Source organism: Scyliorhinus torazame, chromosome 22 (genome assembly GCF_047496885.1).
Source record: "Scyliorhinus torazame isolate Kashiwa2021f chromosome 22, sScyTor2.1, whole genome shotgun sequence".
Taxonomy (NCBI): domain Eukaryota; kingdom Metazoa; phylum Chordata; class Chondrichthyes; order Carcharhiniformes; family Scyliorhinidae; genus Scyliorhinus; species Scyliorhinus torazame.
Genome location: NC_092728.1, coordinates 99,530,802 through 99,557,031, shown reverse-complemented (window position 1 = coordinate 99,557,031; position 26,230 = coordinate 99,530,802). Strand labels below are relative to the sequence as shown.

General features: G+C 47.5%; 1 protein-coding gene across 4 annotated transcripts in view; it reads right to left on the bottom strand.

Annotated features, from left to right (window-relative positions):
* Positions 1-26,230, bottom strand: part of kcnt1b (potassium sodium-activated channel subfamily T member 1b) — a 531,773-nt gene that overhangs the window by 164,837 nt on the left and 340,706 nt on the right. For all 4 annotated transcript variants that reach the window (XM_072488719.1, XM_072488721.1, XM_072488720.1 and 1 more), the window contains 6 exons: positions 22,938-22,994; positions 19,851-19,899; positions 16,999-17,058; positions 12,595-12,669; positions 3,943-4,026; positions 1,419-1,513 (listed from right to left, as the gene is read on the bottom strand). In XM_072488719.1, the coding sequence (XP_072344820.1) occupies positions 1,419-1,513; positions 3,943-4,026; positions 12,595-12,669; positions 16,999-17,058; positions 19,851-19,899; positions 22,938-22,994 (420 nt within the window). The remainder of the gene's footprint in view (positions 1-1,418; positions 1,514-3,942; positions 4,027-12,594; positions 12,670-16,998; positions 17,059-19,850; positions 19,900-22,937; positions 22,995-26,230) is intronic.

Genomic DNA, 26,230 nt, shown 5'->3' with positions numbered 1-26,230 from the left:
TAATAGCATTTGTTTCGTTCTTGGTGTAACATAGTTTTCCTCTGCACCTGGCACCTTCCCGTGTATATAGCATAGCCACATGTACATATTGATGTAAATAATGCACACACATGATCAGACACACTCACTGCACTTTATTTATTTACATCAGCATATCATGGTGCAATCACACACACACTGACACACTGATGGACATACAGCAGGACCAATCAGCATACACAACATCGCAGCCAATCACCAGTGAGAGCACACGCACTATAAAGACAGGGAACACCAGAGTTCCCGCTGATTCTAGTAGCAGCCAGCTCGGAGCTCAGAGATCACAGCCTGCCTCTCAGACATTCACCATGTGCTGAGTGCCTCACCTAGATAGTGATAGGACAGGGTCCACAGATAAGCTGGTAATGCACGTACCCAAGCTTACAGTATGTTATTTCAGTTGAGTTGTTAATAAAATAGAGTTACACCATCTCCAGCAGTGTTGACCTGTTTGTAGACCAGAACACCCAACACGACAACATTGTCCATGGATATCTCTTTGAGCTGAGTTTATTGTCGCTGGAGAAATTTGCAGGCAGATCCATGCGACTCACCCCAGAGCGCCACCAGTGGTGGGAGTGCTGCATGTCAGGAATTCCAACATTTGATTGTTAAAAGTGGTCCCAGGAATCTTTCTGCCAAGACTTTAGCAACACTGGAATACTGTGAACAGTTTTGGTCCTCTTTGCAAAGGAAAGATACACTGGTATTGGAGGCAGTCCAGAGAAGGTTCACTAGGTTGATCCCGTGGAGGGATTTTCTTATGAGGGGAGGTTGAAGACATTGGACCTGTACTCACTGGAGTTTAGAAGGATGAGAGACGACCGTATTGAGACATATCGGATTCTCAGAGGACTTGACAGGGTAGATGCTGAGAGGTTGTTTCCCCTTGTGAGAGAGTCTTGGTCCAGAGGACATAATCTCAGAGTAAGGAGTGGAATTCTTTACTGCAGAGGGCTGCAGAGGCTGGGTCTTTAAGTATATTCAAGGCTGGGTTGGCACGGTGGCGCAGTGGTTAGCACTGCTGCCTCATGGCACCCAGGACCCTGGTTCGATCCCGGCCCCGGGTCACTGTCTATGTGGAGTTTGCAGATTCTCCCCATGGGTCTCACCTGCACAATCCAAAGATGTGCAGGTTAGGTGGATTGGCCACGCTAAATTGCCGCTTAATTGGAACATTAAAAAAAAAATCTCATTGTATGGCGGAGCAGACTCAATGGGCCGAATGGCCTACTTCTGCTCCTATGTCTTATGGTCTTATTATCTTCCCTCTAATTATTCCCACTGTCATAAAAATGTTACCAAACCACAACAGCAAGAAACCTCAATAATTAATATGTCCAGAAATATATCCAATAATTAATGAAAAGAAAACTCACCCAGTAAACACAAGGCAGACAAGGGTACAGATCAATATTGAAACTTGATTAGACATGGCAGACTGTGTCCTCTGAATGGCTCTATGCAAATCATTCTGGAGAGAAAAAAAATTCTGTTGGAGATCCGAATGTAAATACAAACCACCTCACACAAATCCGTCCAAATATATATTAGTCAGCACCAAGGAACTGTATTTTTCAACATGCATAGATTTACTTCTCTCCTTCACAAATTAGTTTGTGCTGACCCTGTTGGGTTTAAATATGTAATATGTTAGGTTCTTGGAGTGTCACAACCTCTACTGCTCTCTCCTGAGGTGCTCATGTGTCACAATCAAGTGCAACAATAGGTGTAATTGGGATTGTGTTGTACTTGTTACTGCATCAAGAAATGTAAGGAATCCAGTATGTGGATACTGTAGGGATCCACAAAGTCCCTACAGTACAGAAGGAGGCTATTCAGAGTCTGCACCAACCCTCAGAAAGAACACTACCTAGGCCCAACCCTCCCACCTTATCCCTGTAACCCCAGTTAACGTGCACATCTTTGGACACTAAGGGGCCATTTAGCATAGCCAACCCACCTAACCTGCACATCATTGGAGCACTCAGATGAAACCCACGCAGACACGGGGAGAGCGTGCAAACTCTACACAGGCAGTTGCCCAAGGCCGGAATCGAACCCGGGTCTCTGGCGCTGTGAGACAGCAGTGCTAACCACTGTGCCGTCACGTGGCACCAGGTGCAATTTCTTTGACCTCGTGCCAGTGGGGAGAATTCCAGAATTTGGGTACTTCAAACTGCGCATCATTCTCTCAGTGCTGCAGTGGAGTGTAGCCTGGACAATGTGTTCGAGTGTCCGGCCCTGAGGTTTTCAACCTTAGTTAAAATATCCGACAATATATTCCCTCCCACCAAAGTGCCACTTGAACTGACAACTTTCTGACTAGGAGGTTTGCAAAAACTCCAACCCCACGGTATGTCAACCAGTGGCCAATTCAAAGCTAATTGGTGGGAAAGGAATCGTACCCTCCTCGCGACAAATTCAAAACTCCGCCCATCTCTGCTGCCCTGTGATTCAGAAATTGACGAAGAGGAGTAGCTAGCACTAAGTATAGCCTGAGTGTTCGGAAACATAAAGACTAACTGACATCAACAGATGAACCGGACAAATATAATAGCCAGAACAGTGAGTTCAGCTCCGTTTCCACTCCATTAGTTAAGAGTGAATGTTGCCTGGTTACTGAACTGTATTTATCTCCCCTGCTCTTATGCGGCTAATCAAGGAGGGCTTTCATTCCAAAAATATACACAATGTAATAGACGTCATAAATGAGCTCTCCCCGATCTGTGAGTATTAATCGCTTGCTCGCTCACGTCCCACAATGCCCCTCCATGGCTCCCCCCAGTAAATACATTCTGATGTATATAGTGATGCCTATTCTTTCAAGTTGTGCCTTTCCAAAAACGATATGTTGATGTGGAAAGAAAGAAAAGCTGCAAAAGTTGGAAAGAAGATCATTCTTGATGACGTGTCTACTCCCAAACTGTTAACCAGTTTTTCCTCTTGTTAAATGTTGTCTATTCCCAACGTATCGTATTTTCCTATCTGAAGTCTTTAATGACGGAGGTCAGTTTGCACCCACAAAGTTGCTCCCGAGTGAAACCAGGGCTGGGATTCTCCCTTCCCGGCGGGGCGGGGGGTCCCGGCGGGATGGAGTGGCGGGAACCACTCCGGCATCGGGATGCCCCAAAGGTGCGGATTTCCCCGCACCTTTAGGAGCCAAGCCCTCACCTTGAGGGGCTAGGCCCGCGCCAGAGTGGTTGGCGCGCCGCCGGCCTGCGGGAAAGGCCTTTGGCGCCACGCCAGTTGGGGCCGAAGGGTCTCCACCGGCTGGCGGAAGTTCGCGAATGCGCGGGAGCGTCAGCGGCTGCTGACGTCATCCTCGCGCATGCGCAGGAGGAGGGGTCACTTCCGCATCAGCCATCGCGGAGGCTATGGCTGAGGCGAAAGGAAAAGAGTGCCCCCACGGCACAGGCCCGTCCGTTGATCGGTGGGCCCCGAGCGTGGGCCAGGCCACCGTGGGGGCACCCCAGGGGCCAGATCGCCCCACGCCCCCCCTCGGAGCCCGCCCGTCCCGCCGGTAAGGTAGGTGGTTTGATTCACGCCGGCGGGACTGGCATGACAGCAGCGGGACTTCGGCCCATCGCGGGCAGGAGAATCGCCACGGGGGGGGCCCCGCCGACCAGCGCGGCGCGATTCCCGCCCCCGCCGAATGTTCGGTGCCGAAGAATTCGGAGGCCGGCAGGGGCGGGATTTGCGCCGCCCGCCGATGATTCTCCGACCCGGTGGGGGGGGGGGGGGGGGGGGGGGGGGGGGGGCGGAGAATCCCGCCCCAGGTTACTTTCGTGAACTTCTTTTCAAAAATCTAATCTTGGTTTATTTTTGGAATCAGAAATGTGAAGTGACATTCTTGGAAGTACCGACAAGAGGTAGGATATAAATGGATTCACAGTCACTTACAATCATGTTCTCCAGTGCATGCTTGGCCAGCCAGCAGTTTAGAAACACTGGGATGAAGAGGTTCCTCAAGGGTGGCCAGAAAATCTGCAATGGTTGGAAATGGAACAGGTTCACTCAGGAGGAAAGTACAAGATAATATTAGCAAAAGAAGGTTGAGTTAACTGGTGCCTTTAACATTGAAACAACACCTCATGGTGCTTTACAAATGGAAATAGACACAAGGCTTTGCAGCTCCAATGACTATTAATAAACTGGATACCATCCAGGACAAAACACCCCAGCCACCACCTTAAACATTCACTCCCTCCACCTCCACCGACACAGTGGCAGCCGTGTGTGTACAAGATGCACTGCAGCAACTCACCAAGGCCCATTCCACAGCACCTTCCAAATCTGTGACAACCACTATCCAAGGACAAGGGCAGCAGATACCTGGGAACACCACTGTCTGCAGGTTCCCCTCCAAGCCACACACCATCCTGACTTGGAAATATATCGGCCGTTCCTTCACTGCCGCTGGGTCAACATCCTGGAACTCCCTCCCTAACAGCACTGTGGATGTACCTACTCCACATGGACTGCAGCGGTTCAAGAAGGCAGCTCACCACCACCGCCTTCTCATGGGCAATTAGGGCTGGGCAATAAATGCCCACATCCCACGAATGAATAAATAAATAAAAGAGGGATGCCTGAAAAGCCTGGTTTAAAAGATGGGCTTTGTAGGAGCGGAAAGATTTACAAAAAGGATCAGTAATGAGCCAATATATCTGAAGGTTCTGCACCAATGGTAATGTAAAGGGAAGTGAAAAATGGGGAAAGGACTAGAGTCAGAGGGAATTGAATTCGGGTTGGAAGCATTTCATTGCCTGTATAGTGCTCGGAGGTTGTGAAAGTCACTGGCTAAATACAATTCATTTATACCTGGCTACCATGGAACTAAGTCACACAGTCAGTCAGGTTGTAGATTCAGGCTCTGATCTGTGTTGAGTTAGGTGGTCTGTTCTCTTTACAAGGTAGAATCATAGAATTTGCAGTGCAGAAGGAGGCCATTTGGCCCATCGAGTCTTTGGAAAGAGCACCCCACTTAAGCCCATGCCTCCACTCTATCCCCGTAACCCAGCAACCCCACCTAACCCTTTTGTTTGGACACTGTGGTATTATCATGTATTGCTGTACCTAAGAGGCTGATGACCATTGGTTAAACCTAGGAATTTGCCATTGGGAGTTGATACGTAGCTCCGCCCTGACAGGCGGAGTATAAGAACCGGGGCCGTCCCAGCAGCCTCCACTTTCTGTACCAAAGCTGCTGGGGACAAGTTCTAGTCGATTAAAGCCTTCAGTTATGAAATCACTTCGTCTTGAGTGTAATTGATCGTGCATCAGACACTAAGGGCAATTTATCATGGACAATCCACCTAACCTGCACATCTTTGGACTGTGGGACGGGAAAACCCACGCAGACAGAGGGAGAACGTGCAGACTCGGCACAGACAGTGACCCAAGCTGGGAATCGAACCCGGGTCCCTGGAGCTGTGAATCAACAGTGCTAACCACTGTGCTACCCTGCCGCCCGTGGACCGTGAACATGTTGAACCTCCATGTCGTCCCATGCACGGTGGTGCTGTGCTTAGCTCTGTTGCTTCACGGCGCCGAGGACCCAGGTCACTGTCCCTGTGCAGTTTGCACATTCTCCCTGTGTCTGCGTGGGTCTCACCCCCACAACCCAAAGACGTGTAGGGTAGGCGGACTGGCCACGCTAAATTGCCCCTTAATTGGAAATGTTTTTTATAAATGTCGGTCCATGCATTTTGCATTTACGATAATTCAGGCCTATTAAGGAAACAAAAATATGAATATATCATTTAAGAGGATGTGATCATTAGTTTATTTCAGCTCGATCGCAGCAGTAGTTTGTCAAGCACCCCGGATTAGGCAAGGTTATCACTCCTGATTGATATATAGTGGTGCACATGCATAGACTTGGCCGTGACGGCCTCCACAGTCAGATGGCCTGCCAGCACTCCCTATCAGGGCTTGAACATCTGTAAAGACTACACTGGTGAGATCTTGCAGTACAATTGTCACCAGAGGAACATGACCCACTGAGAGAGTGACATCTTCAGAAGAGGGAAAGACGCTGGATAGGAAACAAAAACTGATTAAATAGGAAAATAGATTATTGTATTTTATGACTTAGTTAACTTTACAGTTGAGTAACGTTTTAACTTTCAAATCCGAAAACCCAGATATTTACTAAAAGAATGAAGCCACCAGCTTCATAGTTCGAATCAAAAAAATGTACCTACACAAAAATCAAAGAACATGCACCCTAATAACGACGCTGTCTTAAAAGTCAGTTACATTAAATACACTAGAAGTACAACAAACATAAAAACAGGGGCGGCACAGTGGCACAGTGAGCAGCACTGCTGTCTCACAGCACCAGGGACCTGGATTCAATTCCGCTCTTGGGTGACTGCCTGTGTGGAGTAGGCGCGTTCTCCCCGTGTCTGCGTGGGTTTCCCCCGGGTGCTCCGGTTTCCTCCCACAGTCCAAAGATGTGCAGGTTAGCTGGATTGGCCATGATAAATTGCTCTTAGTGTCCAGGGATATGCCCAAACTTGGAGAAAAGAGCTGAATTTAAGGGGCATCTTGACAAATACATGAATAGGATTGGAATAGAGGGATACGGACCCAGGAAGTGAAGAAGATTGTAGTTTAGTCGGGCAGCATGGTCGGCACGGGCTTGGAGGGCCGAAGGGCCTGTTCCTGTGCTGTACATTTCTTTGTTCTTTGTTCTTTGAATTCCAGAGGTGAGATGAGTGTGTCTGGGCTCAAGGCAGCATTTGATCGGCTTTTGAATCAAGGAGCTTCAGCAAAGTTGAAGCCAGTGGGAATCAGGGGGAGAAATCTCCACTGGTCGAGTTATGTTTAGCACAAAGGAAGATGATTGTGGCTGTTGGAGGCCATTCGTATCATAGCAACTGTTCCTCAGGTAGCTTGGTGCCATCCAGGACAAAGTAGCTTGCTTGATTAGCACCCCATCCGCCACCTTAAATAACCATTCCCTCCACCACCGTGGCATTGTGGCTGTCTTGTGTTCTATTGTCATGTGAGAGTACCTTTAAGAAATGGATGTTTAAGCAATGTACCTTTAAGAAATGGAGCTGATCATATTACTGAAGTGATGTCGGGGGGGGGGGGGGGGGGGGGGGGGGGCAGCTGAGCTCACTTCTGCTTTTGGGAGTTTTAGTTTGAGTTTGAAGAAAGCTTGGGTGACTGTGTTTTTTGGCTGGGAGCTGCAGGAAGAAAAGCAAGGCGCTGGAGCTGAAGTCAACCAAGCTGATATATCTCTGCCATCCAACAGAAAATATATATTAACTGTGACCTGGTGTGTTACTGTTTTTGTGACGGTGAAGTATTTTGGATGTGTAAAAAGGAACAGTTTGCAGGATTGGGTAGTGTTGTTTTATTTTCGGGGTTATCTTTGAAGTAAGGGGTGTTAAGAGATCCAATGTTTATTTAAAAGGTTAATTTGAGTTCATGGAATAAACATTGTTTTGTTTTAAAAACCAGGTGTCCATAATTGTAATACTACATCTGGGGAACAAGCCGTGTGCTTCAAAAGCAACAATCCATTAAAGGGGGGGGGGGGGTTGGTTGAACTCCATGATACATTTTTGGGTTCTGAAAACATCTCTCCCATAGCACTATGGACATTGCAGCAACTTCCTGAGGATTCGTCAACACCATTTTCCAAACCTGTGACTTCTACCACTTAGGAAATCGAAGGCAGTAAGCGCATGGGAACTCCACCACCTGTCCATTCCGCTCCAAGTTACGCAATGGCATAGAACCACAGGAAAGTTACGGTGCAGAAAGAGGCCATTCAGCTCACTGTGTCTGCACTAGCCAAAAAGAGAAAAAAAGAAACTAGCGGCTCATTTTAATCCCACTTCTCAGCAGCTGGCCCGCAGCGTCTCAGGTTACAGTGCTTCAGGAGCAGGTCCAGGTACCTGTTAAATGAGTTGAGGGTTTCTGCCTCAATCACCAACTTAGGCAGTGAACTCCAGATGCCCACCCCCCTCTTGCTGAAAACGCTTTCCCTCATGTCCCCTCTTATAATTCTTCAAATCACCTTAAATCCCGGCCTCCCCGAACAGGCGCCGGAATGTGGCGACTAGGGGCTTTTCACAGTAACTTCATTGAAGCCTACTTGTGACAATAAGCTATTATTTTTATTATTATTATTAAATCTATGCCTCCTGCTATTGGCCCCTCAGTGAGAGGAATCATGTCTTTCCTGTCTACCCTCTCTAGGTCCCTCATTATTTTATACACCGCAATTAGTTCATTCCTTAGCCTTCTCCCTTCTAAAGAAAATGACCCAGCCTATCCAATCTCTCCTCATTGCTGCAATTTTTAAGCCCTGGCAACATTCTTGTAAATCTCCTCTGCACTCTCTCCACGGCAGTTATGTCCTTCCTGTAATGTGGTGACAATGGGCGGGATTTACATTGCAGCCACTCGCAAGATCGCGTTGGATCTCGGCAGGCGTTGCGAGCCGGGTATACCCTGGGAGCAGGCTCTCCTGGCATTTATCGGCCCTGCTGTGCCTGAACCACGCTGCACCGCGGCGAGTTGACTTTCAGGCGCAGCGCGGCAATTGGATCACGGCCCTTATGTTTTCTTGATCACCTTACCCACCTGTCCTGCCACCTTCAAGGACCTGTGGACATGCACTCCCAAGGTGTCTCACTTCCTCGCTCCTTCTCAATATCTTCGGTTTATTGAGTATTTCCTCCCTTGTCTTGCCCACCACAAATGCATTCCCGCAGTTTTCCAGATGGAATTCCATTTGCCACTTCTCCAGCCGCTCGACCGAATCATTGATATCATTCTGGAGTCAACCGCTGGACTCAACAGGCCCCGAGGGCCATCGGCTGCTCTCCCCTTTGAGAGCTGACTGGCGGTGATTTAACCTGAAGGTCACCACACTTCAAGTGAGGGACAAAGTTGAGAAGGTGAGGGCTCTTCACAGTAACCTCAGTCAGTGCGGGAATTGAACCCGTGCCGCTGGCTTTGCTCTGCATCACAAATCAGTCGTCCGGCCAATTGAGCTAACCGACCTCTTCACCATCAACTACACAGCCATTTTTTGTGTCATCTGCAAATTTCCCAATCAGGCCACCCACATTTAAGTCTAAATCAATATTTCCAACAGCGAGCAAGGGCCCCGAAACTCAGCCCTGTGGAACAGCACCGGGAGTAGATTGGCCACTCTAAACTGCCCCTTAATCGGGAAAAAAAAGAATTGGGCACTTTAAATAATTTTTCAAAATCATTACTCTTTGATTTCGGTCACTGAGCCAATTTTGGATCCAAACAGTCACCTTCCCCCGGACCCCACCAGGAAATATATTGTCGTTCCTTCTTTATCATAGGATCTCCCTTCCTAACAGCACTGTGGGTGTACCTACACCACATGGACTCCAGCGGTTCGAGAAGGCAGCTCACCTTACACCCCCCCCCCCCCCGACTTTCTCAAGGGCAATGATAGATGGGCAAGAATTGTGCCCTCGTCAGTGACGCCCACGTCCATGGGCAAATGATTTATTAAAATCGTTCTCTTGATTTACAATAGCTGATTGGCTGGACACAAAGAGCCCTAATTATGATGACGCAGATTTAAATTGCTACAGATTAATGATTGGATTGAGATACTGAATGGGTGATACTTACATCAGCCTGATGACACAGCTGATTCACACGAAGCTTCCAAGTTCACGGAGGGTACAGGATCCTTGAAAAACACTTTGCAACGCAGGCTTCACAGGGTCCGTTGCCATGGTGAAAAGTCTTTCAAAACACTATTACAGCTTGACAGTGGAGTGCATGGAGATTTTATTAAAGCACCCGCCACTTCCTGTACCAGTACATTTACAGCTTTTAATCTCAGGATTAATAAAAGCCAAGGGGAAATATGAAGGAAAAAAATTTACCCTCCAGTAGAAGAAGCGTTATTTGTAGGACGTAATAATAATAATCTTTATCGTCACAAGTAGGCTTACATTAACACTGCAATGAGGTTACTGTGAAAATCCCCTAGTCAACATATTCCGGCGCCTGTTCGGGTATACTGAGGGAGAATTTAGAATGTCCAAATTACCTCACAACGCATCTTTCGAGACTTGTGGAAGTAAACAGGAGCACCCGGAGGAAACCCACGCAGACACGGGGAGAACGTGCAGATTCCACACAGTGACCCAAGCCAGGAATCGAACCTGGGACCCTTGAGCTGTGAAACACCAATGCTAACCACTGAGCTACCGTGCCGCCTAATAAGTGCAGAAATCTACTGCGGCAGGAAGTTTCAGAAGGTATCACAAAGGATCAATCAAATGGGATTGTTAATTATTTCTCTTTACATTCATTTAATTGTGTTTAATAACATTTCAATGGAAACGTATCCCACTTGATTATCCCTTTGACTCTTGGGAGAGACCCTGTGACAAGTGACAAGGCCTTGAGAGATTATAGGTGAAACTGAGATTGGAGCTGGAGTGCCATTTGTCTTTTGACTTCTTAGTGGCCAACAGAAGTGTGACAATATTATAGAAATTCAATGTCTGCGAACCTGAAGATAGCCGCAGTAAAACATAAACGGTAATTTGCGGAGCGAACAATGGAAGGAGTTATCTATTGAAGGAGGGCACCCTCAGAGGGCGACACGGTGGTACAGTGGTTAGCACTGCTGCCTCACTGCGCCAGGGACCCGGGTACAATTCCGGCCTTGGGTGACTGTCTGCGTGGAGTCTGCACGTTCTCCCCGTGTCTGCGTGGGTTTCCTCCAGGTGCTCCGGTTTCCTCCCACAGTCCAAAGATGTGCAGGTTAGCTGGATTGGCCAGCTAAATTGTCCAAAGTTGTGCTGGTTAGGGGGATAGGGGGCCTAGGTAGGGTGCCCTTTCAGAGAGTCGGTAAAGACTTGATGGGCCGAATGGCCTCCTTCTGCACTGTAGGAATTCTATGGTTCTACGGACGGGAAAGTTACATGTGCACAATTCACATTAGTTTCTGTGATTGGTTTCATCCCAAGGATTTGATTGGCTGAATGAAATGAAAATTGCTTATTGTCACAAGTAGGCTTCAATGAAGTTACTGTGAAAAGCCCCTAGTCACCACATTCTGGCGCCTGTTCGGGGAGGCTGGTATGGGAATTGAACCGTGCTGCTGGCCTGCTTGGTCTGTTGTTAAAAGCCAGCGATTTAGCCCAGTGTGCTAAACCAGCCCCTGATTAGCCAGGATGTGTAAATCATTGACAGGGAGACGATGAAAAGATAATGAAGTAATCCTAAAAAAAGTTTGGTGGACCAAGACTTGTGGACAGAGTCTTCAAGTGTCAATCCCGGCGAGAAAAACAGAGTGAATGGCGGGATTTCTCACAGAATCTTATGCCTCTTAAGAAAAGTTTTTCTCCCCATGGGAATTACGCTGCGCTCTTGTCGCCCTCCTTCACCCTGTGGGAACCTAATCACTGCAATGACTGGGAAACACCATATAAACTCCTCCCAGCACTTGTTCCAGATCCATGAGAGGGGATGGCAGCACGAACGGCAACACCTTGTTTGACAGAGGGAGCCCTGGCCAGACTCCTGGATGGTGTGCTGCAGAGGTGGGATGTCCTGTACCCGCAATCGGGGAGGAGGCCCACCGGTAGGGATTCCCCCCCGCCTAGGAGGCAGTAGCTGCCATGGTGAGTGCCAGCTCTCTCCACAAGAGGGCGAGGCAGCAGTGCAGGAAGAAGACAAATGACCTTCTTTGCGCGGCCAGAGTAGGTCTGTCACCTCCAGTCTCTCACTACGCCCCCTCAGCCCACCCCTCGTACCTCCAAGATGGCCTCTCAACCAGCCACCTCGTGGCCAATCCACCTACCCTGCACATCTTTTTGGGTTGTGGGGGGGGTGAGACCCACGCAGACACGGGGAGAATGTGCAAACTCCACATGGACAGTGACCCGGGGCCGGGATCGAACCCGGGTCCTTGGCGCTGTGAAGCAGCAGTGCTAACCACTGTGCCACTGTGCGGCCCATTTTATTTGGAAACTCAGAGCAAGGGTCCCTCCCACCTTTACATAAAATAACCTGTAAATAAAAATCTAGCTTTGATTAATGTAAAAGAATTTTTCAATTTGTAGTGTTCTCTTTCCTGGTCAATCCATGCCCAACATACCATTCTAAACAGCTTTTGCTATTGTGACGAGGGAAGTTCACGCTGAGCATTGAAATCCGTGTCAAAACAGGCCTATCAAGTCAAGTATAGCATAGTAAGGTGCAGGATTAACATCCAATCAATCCCATTTACCTCCTATTGCACCAGAATGACACTATTCCGTTTCCCACACCAGGAATTCCTTGGCCTTGAGCGAGACTCCCAATTTAAAGCAAATTGATCTTGAGTTGGGGGAGTTTTGTGTGCCGTGTTCACCGGGGGTTGGATTATAGACTGCTTCAATGTAACTCAAATTAGTGGAGAATAAAGACTTAATCAATAGTCGTCTTGCAGTTCCCTTAACAGCTGCCACTCTCAAACGTTACAGCAGCAGAGTCAAAAGATTGTGAAAAAGCAAAGGTAAATATTTTACAATCACTTACTGTGATAATGAAAGGAACAGTGTTGATCATTTCAAGGATAAATGACACTCGGAAAATCTGTTCCCAGATGTTCCCCTGTAAAGATCAACATGGCATCCATTAGCAATTCTGCATGGAGTTTCACAATTTCTATTTAGCTTTTCCAACCTTGGAAATTCAATATACAACGAATGTAAATTCACGGACGTGGCTACACAATGCTGCAGTGCTCGTTTTCCCACCTTAGTGGGAAAAAAGGTTAGGTCGGGTTACGGGGATCGGGTGAAGGTGTGGGCTTGAGCGGGGAGCTCTTTCCAAGGGCCGGAGCAAACTCAATGGGCCGAATGGCCTCCTTCTGCACCGTAAATTCTATGAAAGGATATTAGTGAAGTAGATCAGCTTTTACATGAATTGATGATGGTTTCATGTTCACCATTACTGAGGCTAGTTTTATAATTCCAGATTTGTTCATTTAAATTCCACATGCTGCTATTTGGGCCGTGTCCCCCAGAGCTTTAGACGGGGCGTCTGTTCTCACAACAATCCAATGCCATAAACAATCCAATCCAATTACCACTATGCCATAATCTCCCATGTGCCCTAGGTAGGACTGTGCCCTACGACTGATTAATTTTTTGAGGTTATTTATTGGACTGTTTTAATTTTACGATCAGGATGTTGCACCAGTCTTGGTAAAGGTTTCACAGTCGCTGTCTGCAACAGGAGCTGAGATTTACTAAGGCTGAAACTGTACTGAAAAATGTATCATCTCAAGAGGGATAATATTGTGGCCAAAACCGCTCCTCCTGTGTTTCCAATATAGATTTTTGGAAAGTAGTTTAAAGTGGTTTTAAAGCATACTATTCAACTATGAGTGTAGTGGATCTGAATCAAGAGCCCCTATATCCTATAATTATATTTTCTTCTGTCCAATTAACTGTTGTTTAAATTTAAAATGTGCATTGATCTCGAATAAGATGAAGGACAAGCTAAGCGATCAGCCCTTTGTGTCACTTTGTTCTTTAGATAATCAACTAAATGCTGCATTTGAGGAGCAGACAGACAAAGCACCATGTGGGAGGAAGTTGAGAAGAATGAGAAGTGACCTTATTGAAACATACAAGATCCTGAGGGAATTTGAATGAGTAAATACCAGGAGGCTGTCACCTGTGGGAGAGACTAGAAGCAGGAGACAGAGTTTAAAAGGGCAGCACGGCACAAGTGGATGGCACTGTGGCTTCACAGCGCCAGGGTCCCAGGTTCGATTCCCCGCTGGGTCACTGTCTGTGCGGAGTCTGCACGTTCTCCCCCTGTGTGCGTGGGTTTCCTCCGGGTGCTCCGGTTTCCTCCCACAGTCCCAAGACGTGCAGGTTAGGTGGATTGGCCAGGCTAAATTGCCCTTAGTGACCAAAAACGTTAGGAGGGGTTATTGGGTTACGGGGATAGGGTGGAAGTGAGGGCTTAAGTGGGTCGGTGCAGACTCGATGGGCTGAATGGCCTCCTTCTGCACTGTATGTTCTATGTAAAAAAATTAGAGGTCTACTATTTTAAACTGGGGATGAAGAGAATTTCTTTCTCTCACGAGGTCTCGAGTCTGTAGAATTCTCTATATCCAGAGAGCAGTGAATGCTGGGTCATTCAATTTAATCGAGGCTGTTAGGTGAGACAGATTTTTGATAGGCATGGGAGTCAACGGTCACAGGGGCAGACAGGAAAGTGGAATTGAGAGCACAGCCAGATCAGTCACGATCTTTCTGTTTGGCGGATCAGGCTAGAGGGGCTGCCCCTAAGTCCTATGTTCCTGAAAACATAATGACACTCTGGGCGGAGTTCCCAGCCCACCCCACTGACACGATCTTCTGGACCTGCGGATTCCCCAACGGCGGCACAGGTGAGGAACGTAAATCGCCATCGGCTTTGCCGAGAGTGGAAGATCCTGCCGGCGACCGGAGAACTCACCACTGGGGTGCTGGGGAATCCCTCCCTTGGATGGGTTTAGGTGATGGAAGGTGCAAGGAGGCTCCCGCAGAGCAGATACACCGGCATATCCCCGTTCGGCCAAATGGGCTGTTTGCTTCACCGAAAACTTTGTGATACATCCAAACATTGACCCCCCACACCCCCCCCCCCGGCTCTTAAGGGCCAATTTAAGGGTGAAGCACCTTTCTACAGTGCTAATGGACTACTGATCCTCACAATTCTCATCAAATCAAGCACAATGGGCGGGGTACTCGGTTGCCCGATGCCTATATCATAATCGGAGATCGGGCAGAGAATCCCTGTTTACGACCGAATCGGGGGCGGTGCCTATTTGTGGATACTCCAGCCCCCTCCAAAACGGCGTCATCGAGGAGTACGCCGTATGCTGCATGCCGCTGGGACAACCTCAGGACATTACCTGAAGGCCCTCTCCCGATGCTGCACCCCCGATGGGCTGGGTTCTGACCGCGCGGGGGACGTGTGGTCTCAGCGGTCGGGAACCCGGTGTGGCCGCTTCGGATTGTGGCACGCGCCGCCTCAGTCGGGAGGGGGGAACCGTGCTGCTGGCCGCGGGGGTGGGGGGGGGGCTTCGGCGAGGGCTGGGGGGACTGGGGGGGGGGGTGGCAATGGGGTGTCGGGGGGGGCACTATCTGGCAGGTTAGGTCCGCGCCATGTTGTACGGAGCGACCGCTGCGGTGAAAATTGTCATCGTGCGCATGCGCGTTCGGGAACCCGGCAATTCTTCAGCCGTTATATGAGGAAGGCCGTGCGTATTACCTGGCGTGGCTCTTACCCCCTCACCGGTCGGAGGATCGGTGTGGGGCTGGCACCAACGTTTTCGTCATAAAAGCAGACACATTCTCCGGACATAACCTCAAAATCAGAGAATCCAGTTCTTTAAAACAGCAGGCAATTGTGCAGACAGCGCACAATCATTCTGAGACGTGGCAAGTGCGAGGCCCACGTTTACTACTGGAGCAGTTCATTTGGGTTCCACTAATGCACATGTTTATCATCTCATCTACTCCCATCAACCATTTCCCTTATACTCAGTTACAGCCTTCATTTACGTGTTCAAAGTTGTGCGGCGGGATTCTCCCACCCCCCGCCAGGTCGGAGAATCTCCGGGAGGCGGCGTGAATCCCTCCCCACTGCCCCGACACCAGCTGCCGTATTCTCCGGCGTCGTTTTTCGGGAGGGGGCGGGATTCCCGCCACGCTGGTCGGGGGCCGTTGGCAGCGCCCCGCCCCCCGGCACTTCTCCGGGCCCCGATGGGCCGAGCGGCCATCCATTTTTGGCCAGTCCCGGCGGCGTGCATCACTCAACTCACGTACAGGCGGGACCTGACAGGTAAGTCAGCGGGGGTGGTCTTCGGGGAGGGGGGGGGGGCGCGGGGGGGACCCGGCCCCCGGGGGGGGGGGGGGGCACGGTGGCCTGGCCCGCGATCGGAGCCCACCGATCTGCGGGCGGGCTTGACCCATGGGGGCAGTTCTTCCTTCCGCGCCGGTCACTGTAGGGCTCCACCATGGCCGGCACGGAGAAGAGAACCCCCCGCGCATGCGGCAAAATACGCCGCCCGATCTGCGCATGCGCGGAATCACGCCGGAGTGGTTGCCGCCGGTTCTCTTAGTCCCCAGGAGGGAGATTCCCGGCCGTGCTTCCTACTCCTTGCAAAAAATAGTTCTCCATTTCTAAATATCAAATTTAAACCAAAGGATAACGGAATGTAACTTGGTGCTGTTTATTGGATACCTGCATTTTCTCTGCTGGGTATGTGGTTTTAAATCCTACTCGGTCTCACCCCTACATCCCAAAAAGCTGTGCAGGGTAGGTGAATTGGCCACACTAAATTGTCCCTTAATTGGAAAGTGAATCAAAAAATTTTAAAAAAAAATCCTGCCCGGGCAGGTAAAATAAAAGTCGACTCTCTCTTAATGAGTTAAAAGTTATCATCTCATTCCAAAACTTCCCTGAGGAAAATAGTGCATGACCATCTGACTCAGCCTTCATACGAGGACTGTTTGCACCCTGGTCACTGCATTACACAGGAACCTTATAGCACTGGGGGGGGGAATGTAGCACAGCACCAGTCTGACACTCAACATGCAACAAAAAAATGTATTTTTGTTTGTCAGCAAAGTGACCCTGATGATCTGAACCTTAAATCCTGAGGGCAGAAAAAAACATTAAGGGCTCATAAATCTGACCAACAAAGGTCAGCAAAGGGTGAAACCTTCAATGATGCACCATATAGAAATCGATACGTTCAATGATGCACCATATAGAAATCGATATGTTCAATGATGCACCATATAGAAATTGATATGTTCAATGATGCACCATATAGAAATCGATACGTTAAAAAAAAACTTCATTATTTCATCAGAATTTTGGCTTAGAATAATTCATCTTACAAAGATAATCATTTGTAATGTGGCGTCTTACCTTGTAGCTTAAATAGGTAAGGAGCATAGTCTCCAGGAAACTAATTAGCGCCACTGAAACCTACGGGGATTAGATAAACAAAATGCGAAGTCACACTTAAGAATTGATTCGTTTTTCCACATTGCACAATGCTAAAAACAAAATTCCACTTTGCATCCACATCAATTCTGACATTAAAATGAACAGAAGAGTATTCACCACGTTGAGGAAGGTTCTCTCATTCTCTATTTGTACTAGAATACAATTGTATTCTTTGTGTGAACATTGGCCCAAGCCTGTAAGCCTTTAATTGGGAAACGTGACAACAAAGATGTTGAATTGCAAAGCGAACAAGGCCCTTATAATGGCTCAGATTGTAACACTGAGAATAATGGTGAGAATAACAGCAATCATAATTTGTTTTATTCTTCATAACTTTAATTCTTCATAATGACATTTAATTTAACAATTATATTTAATTCTTTAATTTTTAAAATGTATTTTATTACAAACATGTATCAAAACAGGTTACAACAAATAAACACTCCGGGAAACATACTTCTCAGCAATCGACTATACAGTCTGTATAGATTTTTTCCCTTTTTCACCACCCCCACTCCCCTCACCCCACCCCCGCGATGAACAGCTCCTCAAAAAAGGTCACAAGCATCTCCCACCTTTTCCCAAACCCCCCTGCAGAGCCCCTTAACTCATACTTTATCTTCTCCAACCGCAGGAAGTCATATTTGATTCTTTATAACGGCAGTCATAATTTGTTTTATTCTTTCAAGGGATGTGGGTGTCGCTGGACAGACCAGCATTTGTTGCCCTTCCCTTGAACTCAGCGGCTTGCTGGGATATTTCACAGGGTAGTTAAGAGTCAACCATATGGGTCTGGAGTCCATGTAGGCTAGACCAGGTAAGGATGGTGGATTTCCTTCCTTGAAGGGATTACTGATCCAAATGTTTTTTTACAGCAATCAGTGATAGTTTCAAAGAACAAAGAACAAAGAAAAGTACAGCACAGGAACAGGTCCTTCGGCCCTCCAAGCTTGTGCCGACCATGCTGCCCGTCTAAACTAAAATCTTCTACACTTCCTGGGTCCGTATCCCTTTATTCCCATCCTATTCATGTATTTGTCAAGATGCCCCTTAAATGTCACTATCGTCCCTGCTTCCACCACCTCCTCCGGCAGCGAGCTCCAGGCACCCACTACCATCTGTGTAAAAAACTTGCCTCGTACATCTCCTCTAAACCTTGCCCCTCGCACCTTAAACCTATGCTCCCTAGCAATTGACCCCTCTACCCTGGGAAAAAGCCTCTGACTATCCACTCTGTCTATGCCCCTCATAATTTTGTAGACCTCTATCAGGTCGCCCCGCAACCTCCGTCGTTCCAGTGAGAACAAACCGAGTTTATTCAACCGCTCCTCATAGCTAATGCCCTCCATACCAGGCAACATTCTGGTAAATCTCTTCTGCACCCTCTCTAAAGCCTCCACATCCTTCCGGTAGTGTGGCAACCAGAATTGAACACTATACTCCAAGTGTGGCCTAACTAAAGTTCTATACAGCTGCAACATGACTTGCCAATTCTTATACTCAATGCCCCGGCCAATGAAGGCAAGCATGCCGTATGCCTTCTTGACTACCTTCTCCACCTGTGTTGCCCCTTTCAGTTTCATGGTCACCAGCTTTATGTTCCAGATTTTATTGGTTGAATTTAAATTCCATGTGGTGGGATTTGAACCCACAATCCCAAAGCCTGGGCCTCTGGATTACAACTCCAGTGAGATCACCACGACACCACTATCTCCACATTGGTGAACACACCTCGGGAGTATGTGCGTGTGCAGTTAAATGTGGAAATTTAGAAAGTTGTGGTCAAGTTCCCCTGCTCCTCCAGAGATTGTGCTGTGACAGAACCTCGCCAGTAGATGTGGCATTGGGATCAAGGTAAAGATTACATACTAAACACACCAGTAAATGTTAGGGCTATTTCATTCAGCTGCAAGTGCGTTTTCAATGACGTATTGAGTCGGGATTACTTGCAAACAGTGGGCGGAGTTTTCCAGCCCTCCCGGGGAAAGTTTTCCCATGCCGGAGGCAGTTCACCATTGCCCGCTAGCGGGATCTTCCGGTTTTGCCGAAGCTGATTGTGATTTATTTATTTATTTTTATTTTTTTTAAATTTAGAGTACCCAATTCAGGTTTCTCAATTAAGGGGCAACTTTGCGTGGCCAATCCACCTAGCCTGCACATCTTTGGGTTGTGGGGGTGAAACCCACGCAGACACAGGGAGAATGTGCAAACTCCACACGGACAGTGACCCAGAGACGGGATCGAACCTGCGACCTCGGCGCCGTGAGGCTACAGGGCTAACCCACTGCACCACCGTGCTGCCCGTGATTTATATTCCTCGCCCCTGCCGCCCATCGGCGAACTCGCAGCGGGGGTCAAATTCCGCCAATGGGAAGGGTTGAAAAATCCCACCCAACCTCTCTGAGAAACATTATAATTCAATGTCTCTCAGACACTTGAAGCAAAATTACAATTCTGTGCCGCAAACCATACACATCCAGCAAGTACAGAGATGCATGGGCTTTACCACATCTTGGTTCAATTTTTGAGGATGGTTAATAAGCTCTTTGACAACGACTGCTGGGCTTAGTAAGTTGCTGATTACAGAGACTCTACCCCAGTAAATAATACATTTAAGACAAAGAGAATGACCACGCTTAACCGTATAGGCGTGGGCCAATGTTCACACAAAGAACGCATTTGTATTTTAGTACAAATAGAGAATGGAGAGAACCTTCCCCAATATGTTGAATACACTCTTCATTTTTCTTTCACTGCATTCTGTCACCCACCTGAATTCCCCACAGTGGCAGAGGTCTGTTTACCCAAAATATAGATCCCCTGTAAATGACAAAAAAAAAGCAAACAACAGTTGAATGTAGCTTTCAAATTCTGAGCCATACCCAGCCATTCATTCAGGAACATTACAGTCCACTTTCTAAGTGGCATTATAACTCTATTTTGTATTGGGCCATGGGTGTCACTGGCAAGGGCAGCATTTGTTACTCATGCCTAATTGCCCTTGAGAACTATAGAACCATGGAATCCCCACAGTGCAGAAGGAGGCCATTCGGCCCATTGGGTCTGCACCGATCCTCTGAAAGAGCACGCTACCCAGGCCCATTACCTTGCCCTATCCCCGTAACCCCATCTAACTTGCCTGTCCCTGTACACTATGGGGAAATTTTAGCATGGCCAATCCACCAAACCTGCACATCTTTGGACTGTGGGAGGAAACCGGAGCTACCGGAGAAAACCCACGCATACACGGGGAGAAAGTGCAAATTCCAAGCAGACAGTTAGAAAAAGCCAGATTGAACCCGGATCCCTGGCGCTGTGAGGCAGCAGTGCTAACCACTGTGCCACCCTAAGGTGGTGGTGAGCTGCCTTCCTGAACAGCTGTAGTTCAAGTGCTGTAGGGGTTCCAGGATTTTGACCCAGCCACAGTGAAGAAACAGCGATATATTTCCAAGTCAGGGTGGTGTGTGGCTTGGAGGGGAACTTGCAGGTGGTAGTGTTCCCATACATCTGCTGCCTTTGTCCTTCCAGAGGGTAGAGATCGTGGGTTTGGCAGCCGCCGTCAAAGGAACCTTGGTAAGTTCCTGCAGTGTATCTTGTACACAGTGCACACTGCTGACACTACGCACTGGGGATGGAGGGAGTGCATTCAGTAGGGACACTGTCTAAAAAAAACCTGCGCATCAAACTCAATTATTTAATCCATTTTATGCACATGCATTTTAAATCTGCTTCCATAATGAGGCTAAAGTTGCCGCAGAACTGACTCTATTCATGATTGGGTATAAATCTGAAGTCTCATCTTCTGCGGGTATGGGCCTCAAAAATAAACGTAGCAACCATTCCTTCTGAAGCTCTGTTGCCACCTGAGCTTTCTCCACTAATAAGTAGTCGTAGTGATCTGCTTAAGGGCAGGCCCTCTGTTCCTCTCTCCATGACTCAGGGGCTTGCTGTTGCCCCTTCAGTTGCTCGTAGGGGCCTCCCATTTCCAATTCCAAGTTGTCTAATTTTATCATCCTCTATCTTTCCCCTCCTGGTCTACATCCCTCTTAGTTTCCTTCAATCACCTCGCTCAGCAAGATCGCGTGCCTCAGAATATGACAAATCCAACCTTGCTGCCATCTTGTTGTGATGTTCGTTAACGATCCTTCCCCTTCACCATCCTCAGAATTTCCTCACTGTTCGTGTGCCCTCTACAACACACAGGCTCCGCTGGCTTCAGGAGCATACTTTACAATATTCCAGTGTTTGGATGTTGTCCTGCCTCAAGGTCCATGTATCAGTCCCATGGCACAGGACACTCCAAATCACAGAAATGACTATTCTTTTCTTCAGATCTCTATTCGTTCCTATACTGAGCAATTCCTTACGTTTGGAGAATGCATTCTCAGCCATCGCTATCCCACAAACATTCTGAAAATTGGTTTGCCCCAACGTCATCGCACAGCTTGACAACGCACTGATGGACTAAACAAATTTATACCTTTCCTCTCAGCCGAATAAGCATGGAATGGATAAATTAGAGAGCAAGTGCCACTTTCACGAGTCAAAGAGGTCTAGAGTTAGGTCGCAAGGCCAAAGAATGGATGGTCGATGGACAAATGGGGGTGAGAATGGTTTCCTTATCAAGTCTTTTAATTTCAGTACACAGCAGTCAACAATACACAGAAACATGCATAGAAAATAGAAGCAGGAGGAGGCCATTCGGCCCTTCAAGCCTGCTCCCTCATTCAGTATGATCATGGCTGATCATCAAGTTCAATACTCTGATTCCGCCGTCTCCCCATATTCCTTGATCCCTTTAGCCCCGAGAGCTATATCTAATTTCTTCTTGAAATTACACAATGTTTTTGCCTCAAATACTTTTTGTGGTAGTGAATTCCACTCTCTGGGTGAAGAAATTTCTCCTCACCTCAGCCCTAAAAGGTTTACCCCTTATCTTCAAACTATGACCCCTAGTTCTGGACTCGCCCACCATCGGGAACATTCTCTCTGAATCTACCCTGTTTAATCCTGTTAGAATTTTGTAAGTTTCTATGAGATCCCCTCTCATTCTTCTAAACTCCAATCAATATAATCCTAACCTATTTAGTCTCTCTTCATATGTCAGTCCCACCATCCCAGGAATCGGCCTGGTAAACCTTCGCTGCACTCCCTCCACAGCAAGAACATCCTTCCTCAGATAAGGACACCAAAACTGTACACAATACTCCAGGTGTGGCCTCACCAATGCCCTATACAATTGCAGTAAAACATCCCTATTCCTATATGCAAATCCTCTCGCTATGAAGGCCAACATATCACTTCCCTTCTTTACTGCCTGCTGTACATGCACACTTACTTTCAGCAACTGACGCACGAGGACACCTAGGTCTCACTGAGTATCCACTGCTCTCAATAGCTTTTGGCTGTCAATGAATGTTGTTTTCCTCTAACAAGATAATGAGCGGCACAGCAAATAAGAAACTAACTTCATTCGAGTTGTGAGTGCCAATCCCAACAGTGGCTGGTCAGTAACCAAACTAACCAAGTCATAATGGTGGGCAATAAATTGCCTGGCATGAGTGATGGTTTCCATGTTTTCCCTTGTGTGAAAAGGGTGTCTTAAGTATTAAGTGATGCCCTCTGCCCCTTAGTCTTAGCCTTCCATTGAATAAAAACAGCAAACAGAGGGGCGTATACCCCATGGTGCCTTCTCAAAATGAGGACAGCAGAATTGAAGATAAAAAAATGTCAACTTTCTCTGAATATGTCTTTAACAAAATCTAAAATATGCCAGCCGTGTTTAAGGTTTAATTTTCTCCCACGCCACCCCGAAATAAAGCTAATACAAGGATATACCTTCACAGAAAGTCACTTACCAATCAATTTTGTCACTGGAGGATGAGTTAGAATAATTCTTGTTTTGACATCCCGAGCTAAGAGAAAGTCCACAAACATACAGAAAGCAACATCATTAAACTTCAAAAGGGACACGCATAAGTTGTTCCACATAGTGAAGTGCCTCAGGATACTGCAACTTGCTACTTGCAAGCACTGCTGACAAACTGAAAGGAGACAATTTAAAGTGTAGCTGGAGAGGTTTATTTTCAGGTTGCTTTTGAAGGTGAGGCGATAGATCCCAAGGTGGCGCGGTTTATCATAGAATCAAACAGCACTGAAGCAGACCATCGTGCTGCCTGTGTTCCTCTTCGAAAGAACTGTCAAATTAGTTCCCCTTGTCTGGTCTTTTCCCGAATCATTCTATTTTTTCTCCTTTTTTAAGCATATATCCAATTCCCTTTTGTAATTTACCACACATTTAGCTCCATCGCCCTTTCAAGCAGTGCAGTGTAGGTCTTAACAAAAAAATCGTTGTCATCTTTCTTCTCATTCCTTTTTCAATTATCTTAAATCTCTTCTCTCTCGGTTTCTGGCCCTCCCATCAGTGAAAACAGTTTCCCTTTACAAGGGGTTTTATTATAGTGAATGATTTTAGTTCACCTTTATGAGATCTCTTGTAACCTTCCCTGCTCTAAGGAGATCAAGCGCAGCTTCTCCAGTCCCTCCGCGTAACTGAAGTCCCTCATTCCTCACAGCGTTCCGGCAAAAATGCTCCACACCTTCGCTGAGGCCTTGACATCCTCACAAATGTGTGGTGCCCAGAATTGGACGTGACGCTCTGGCGGAGGCCTACCCTATGACTTCTAAAGGTTTTAATGAAGTGATTTCTTGAGCGCATGGGGCACAGGGCTTTTTAATCAGTGGGGGAATGCAGGGTAACGGGGCTAAGCGGGAAAGTGGAGTTGAGGATTATCACATCCGATAGGGCAGCACGGTGGCACAGTAGCCGGCACTGCTGCCTCACAGGCGTTGGCTGACTGCCTGTGTGTGTGGAGTTTGCACATTCTCCCCGTGTCTGCGTGGGTTTTCTCCGGGTGCTCCGGTTTCCTCCCACAGTCCGAAGATGTGCAGGTTTAGAGATTTGGCCATGATCAATGCACGGAGGGACTGGGATAGGGCGGGCGAGTGAGCCTAGGTAGGGTGTTCTTTCAGAGGGTCGGTGCGAACCCGATGTGTTGAATGGCCTCCTTCTGCACTGTAGGGATTCTATATTTCCTGATCTGTCATGATCGCATTGAATGGTGGAGCAGACTTGATGGGCCGAATGGCTTACTTCTGCACCTACGTTTTATGGTCTTATCGAGCTGAAGATTTTATATTTAGCACTGGGGTGGATCTGTTAGAGCTGAGGATGCATTTTAGGATATAGGCTTGCAGAAGACTTGGAGTAGGGGACACGGAGAGATTTGAAATTGAGAGAAGGGATTTTGAAGTTCATGTACTGCAGGAACGGTGCTAATGGAGGTCAGTGTACAGGCCTCTGGGTGAGACGAGCAACAGGTTACTGAACAAAACAAAAGCAGAAAGTGCTGGAAAACCCAGCCGGTCAGGAGGGGAGGGAGAAACGGATTTAACATTTCAGGTTGCTGACCTTTCATCAGAACTGCGTGAGTGCTAAACAGGTTTGCAGTTTCTGTAGGGAAGCTGAAAATGAGTAGCACGGGAAGAATCAGACCTTGAGACGATGGCTATGATCTTCACAAAGGCATTGAGATAATGCCAATCGCATTCTTTGTTAAGTCAGTTGGAAATCATCTAAGTAACATTGGCAGAACAAGCAGAGTATGAAATTATTTTCTTGTGGTTCGGTAGTACAGAACTGGAGTATGGTAGAAATAAAGGCATGTCGAAGCATTTTGTGTTACACTCATCAGGACGCACACCTCCCAGGAATATCAATGTAAGGGGAAAACAACATTTTTATTTACTGTAGGAGAAGAGAATGCTTATTGGATGGCAATCATTACTGAAAAGAGGGACATGCTGTTGAAGCTTTTCTTCTTGTACTCATCAGGGCAGACACAAGAATGCCAAATTTCAAAATAAGCAAAATTGTATACTATATGGGAAAAAGATGCTGATTGGCTAGCCTGTCAGCTCTGATTGCTTTAGGCATTGACTTGGAGAATGCACTTGGGAGATGTTGTATTCCCATGTTTTTGTTTAATTAAAAAAAGGTGCAATGCCTGTTCATGTTTAGGAGGAACTTCTTCACCCAAAGGATTGTGAATCTATGGAATTCCTTGCCCAGTGAAGCAGTTGAGGCTCCTTCATTAAATGTTTTTAAGATAAAGATAGATAGTTTTTTGAAGAGTAAAGGGATTAAGGGTTATGGTGTTCGGGCGGGAAAGTGGAGCTGAGTCCACAAAAGATCAGCCATGATCTCATTGAATGGCGGAGCAGGCTCGAGGGGCCAGATGGCCTACTCCTGCTCCTAGTTCTTATGTTCTTATGTACCTTCTGCTTGCAGAGGGCAGGGCCCTGTTTATGGAGTAAGTATAGGTGAGCTAAATCGCGAGCCTGGCTGCTAATCTTTAAATGGTTGCTAGTGTAGTCCAATCACATAATCCCTTCTAAAGTTAAACAACATTATGGCTGGGATTTTCCACCGCTGCCCCCCCCCCCTCCCCTCCCCCCCCCCTCACCATCGTCCTCTCGTGGTGTGTATTCTTTGGGAGTGGTGGCTCACCATTGACAGTATCCCACTGAGGTCTATGGCATTTTGGATGGCACGCCTGCCCTGCTGCCGGGGAACTCCCCACATGGGGTCGCCTCCAGCGGGTTTGAAAGATCCTGCCGGCGGGAGAGGATGGAAAATGCCGCCTTATGTTTTGAGTTTTGCAAGCACAGGTTGCGTGAGTACGGTCAATACTCTGCTTACTGTGACCAGCCAGAGAGATGAGGGATTTAATATGACCTCCAATCATTGGAAGGTACAGCCTACGTACCGTCATCACACCAGCACTGAAATTCATAGACCACGTTACTCCTTTGTGTGGTCGGAAATGCCAGCTGACTGTCCAACCAATCGACAGGCTTTTCTCATGCAGTATAGATTGCTGCTTCTTCCTTTGAAATTTGGCATCAGTGCATCTATCCTGAGGAGTGGACGATGAAAAGCTTCGACAGCATGTCTCTCTTTTCGGCAATACTCAGCAATATTTTACCTTACATTTTCCCGCCAGGTTGAAGCCCTGCTTATTGCAGAATTGTTCAAATTCAGAGCTGCTGTGCATTTACTGCCATTTCTGGGAGCCATTTAGCTTGGCCA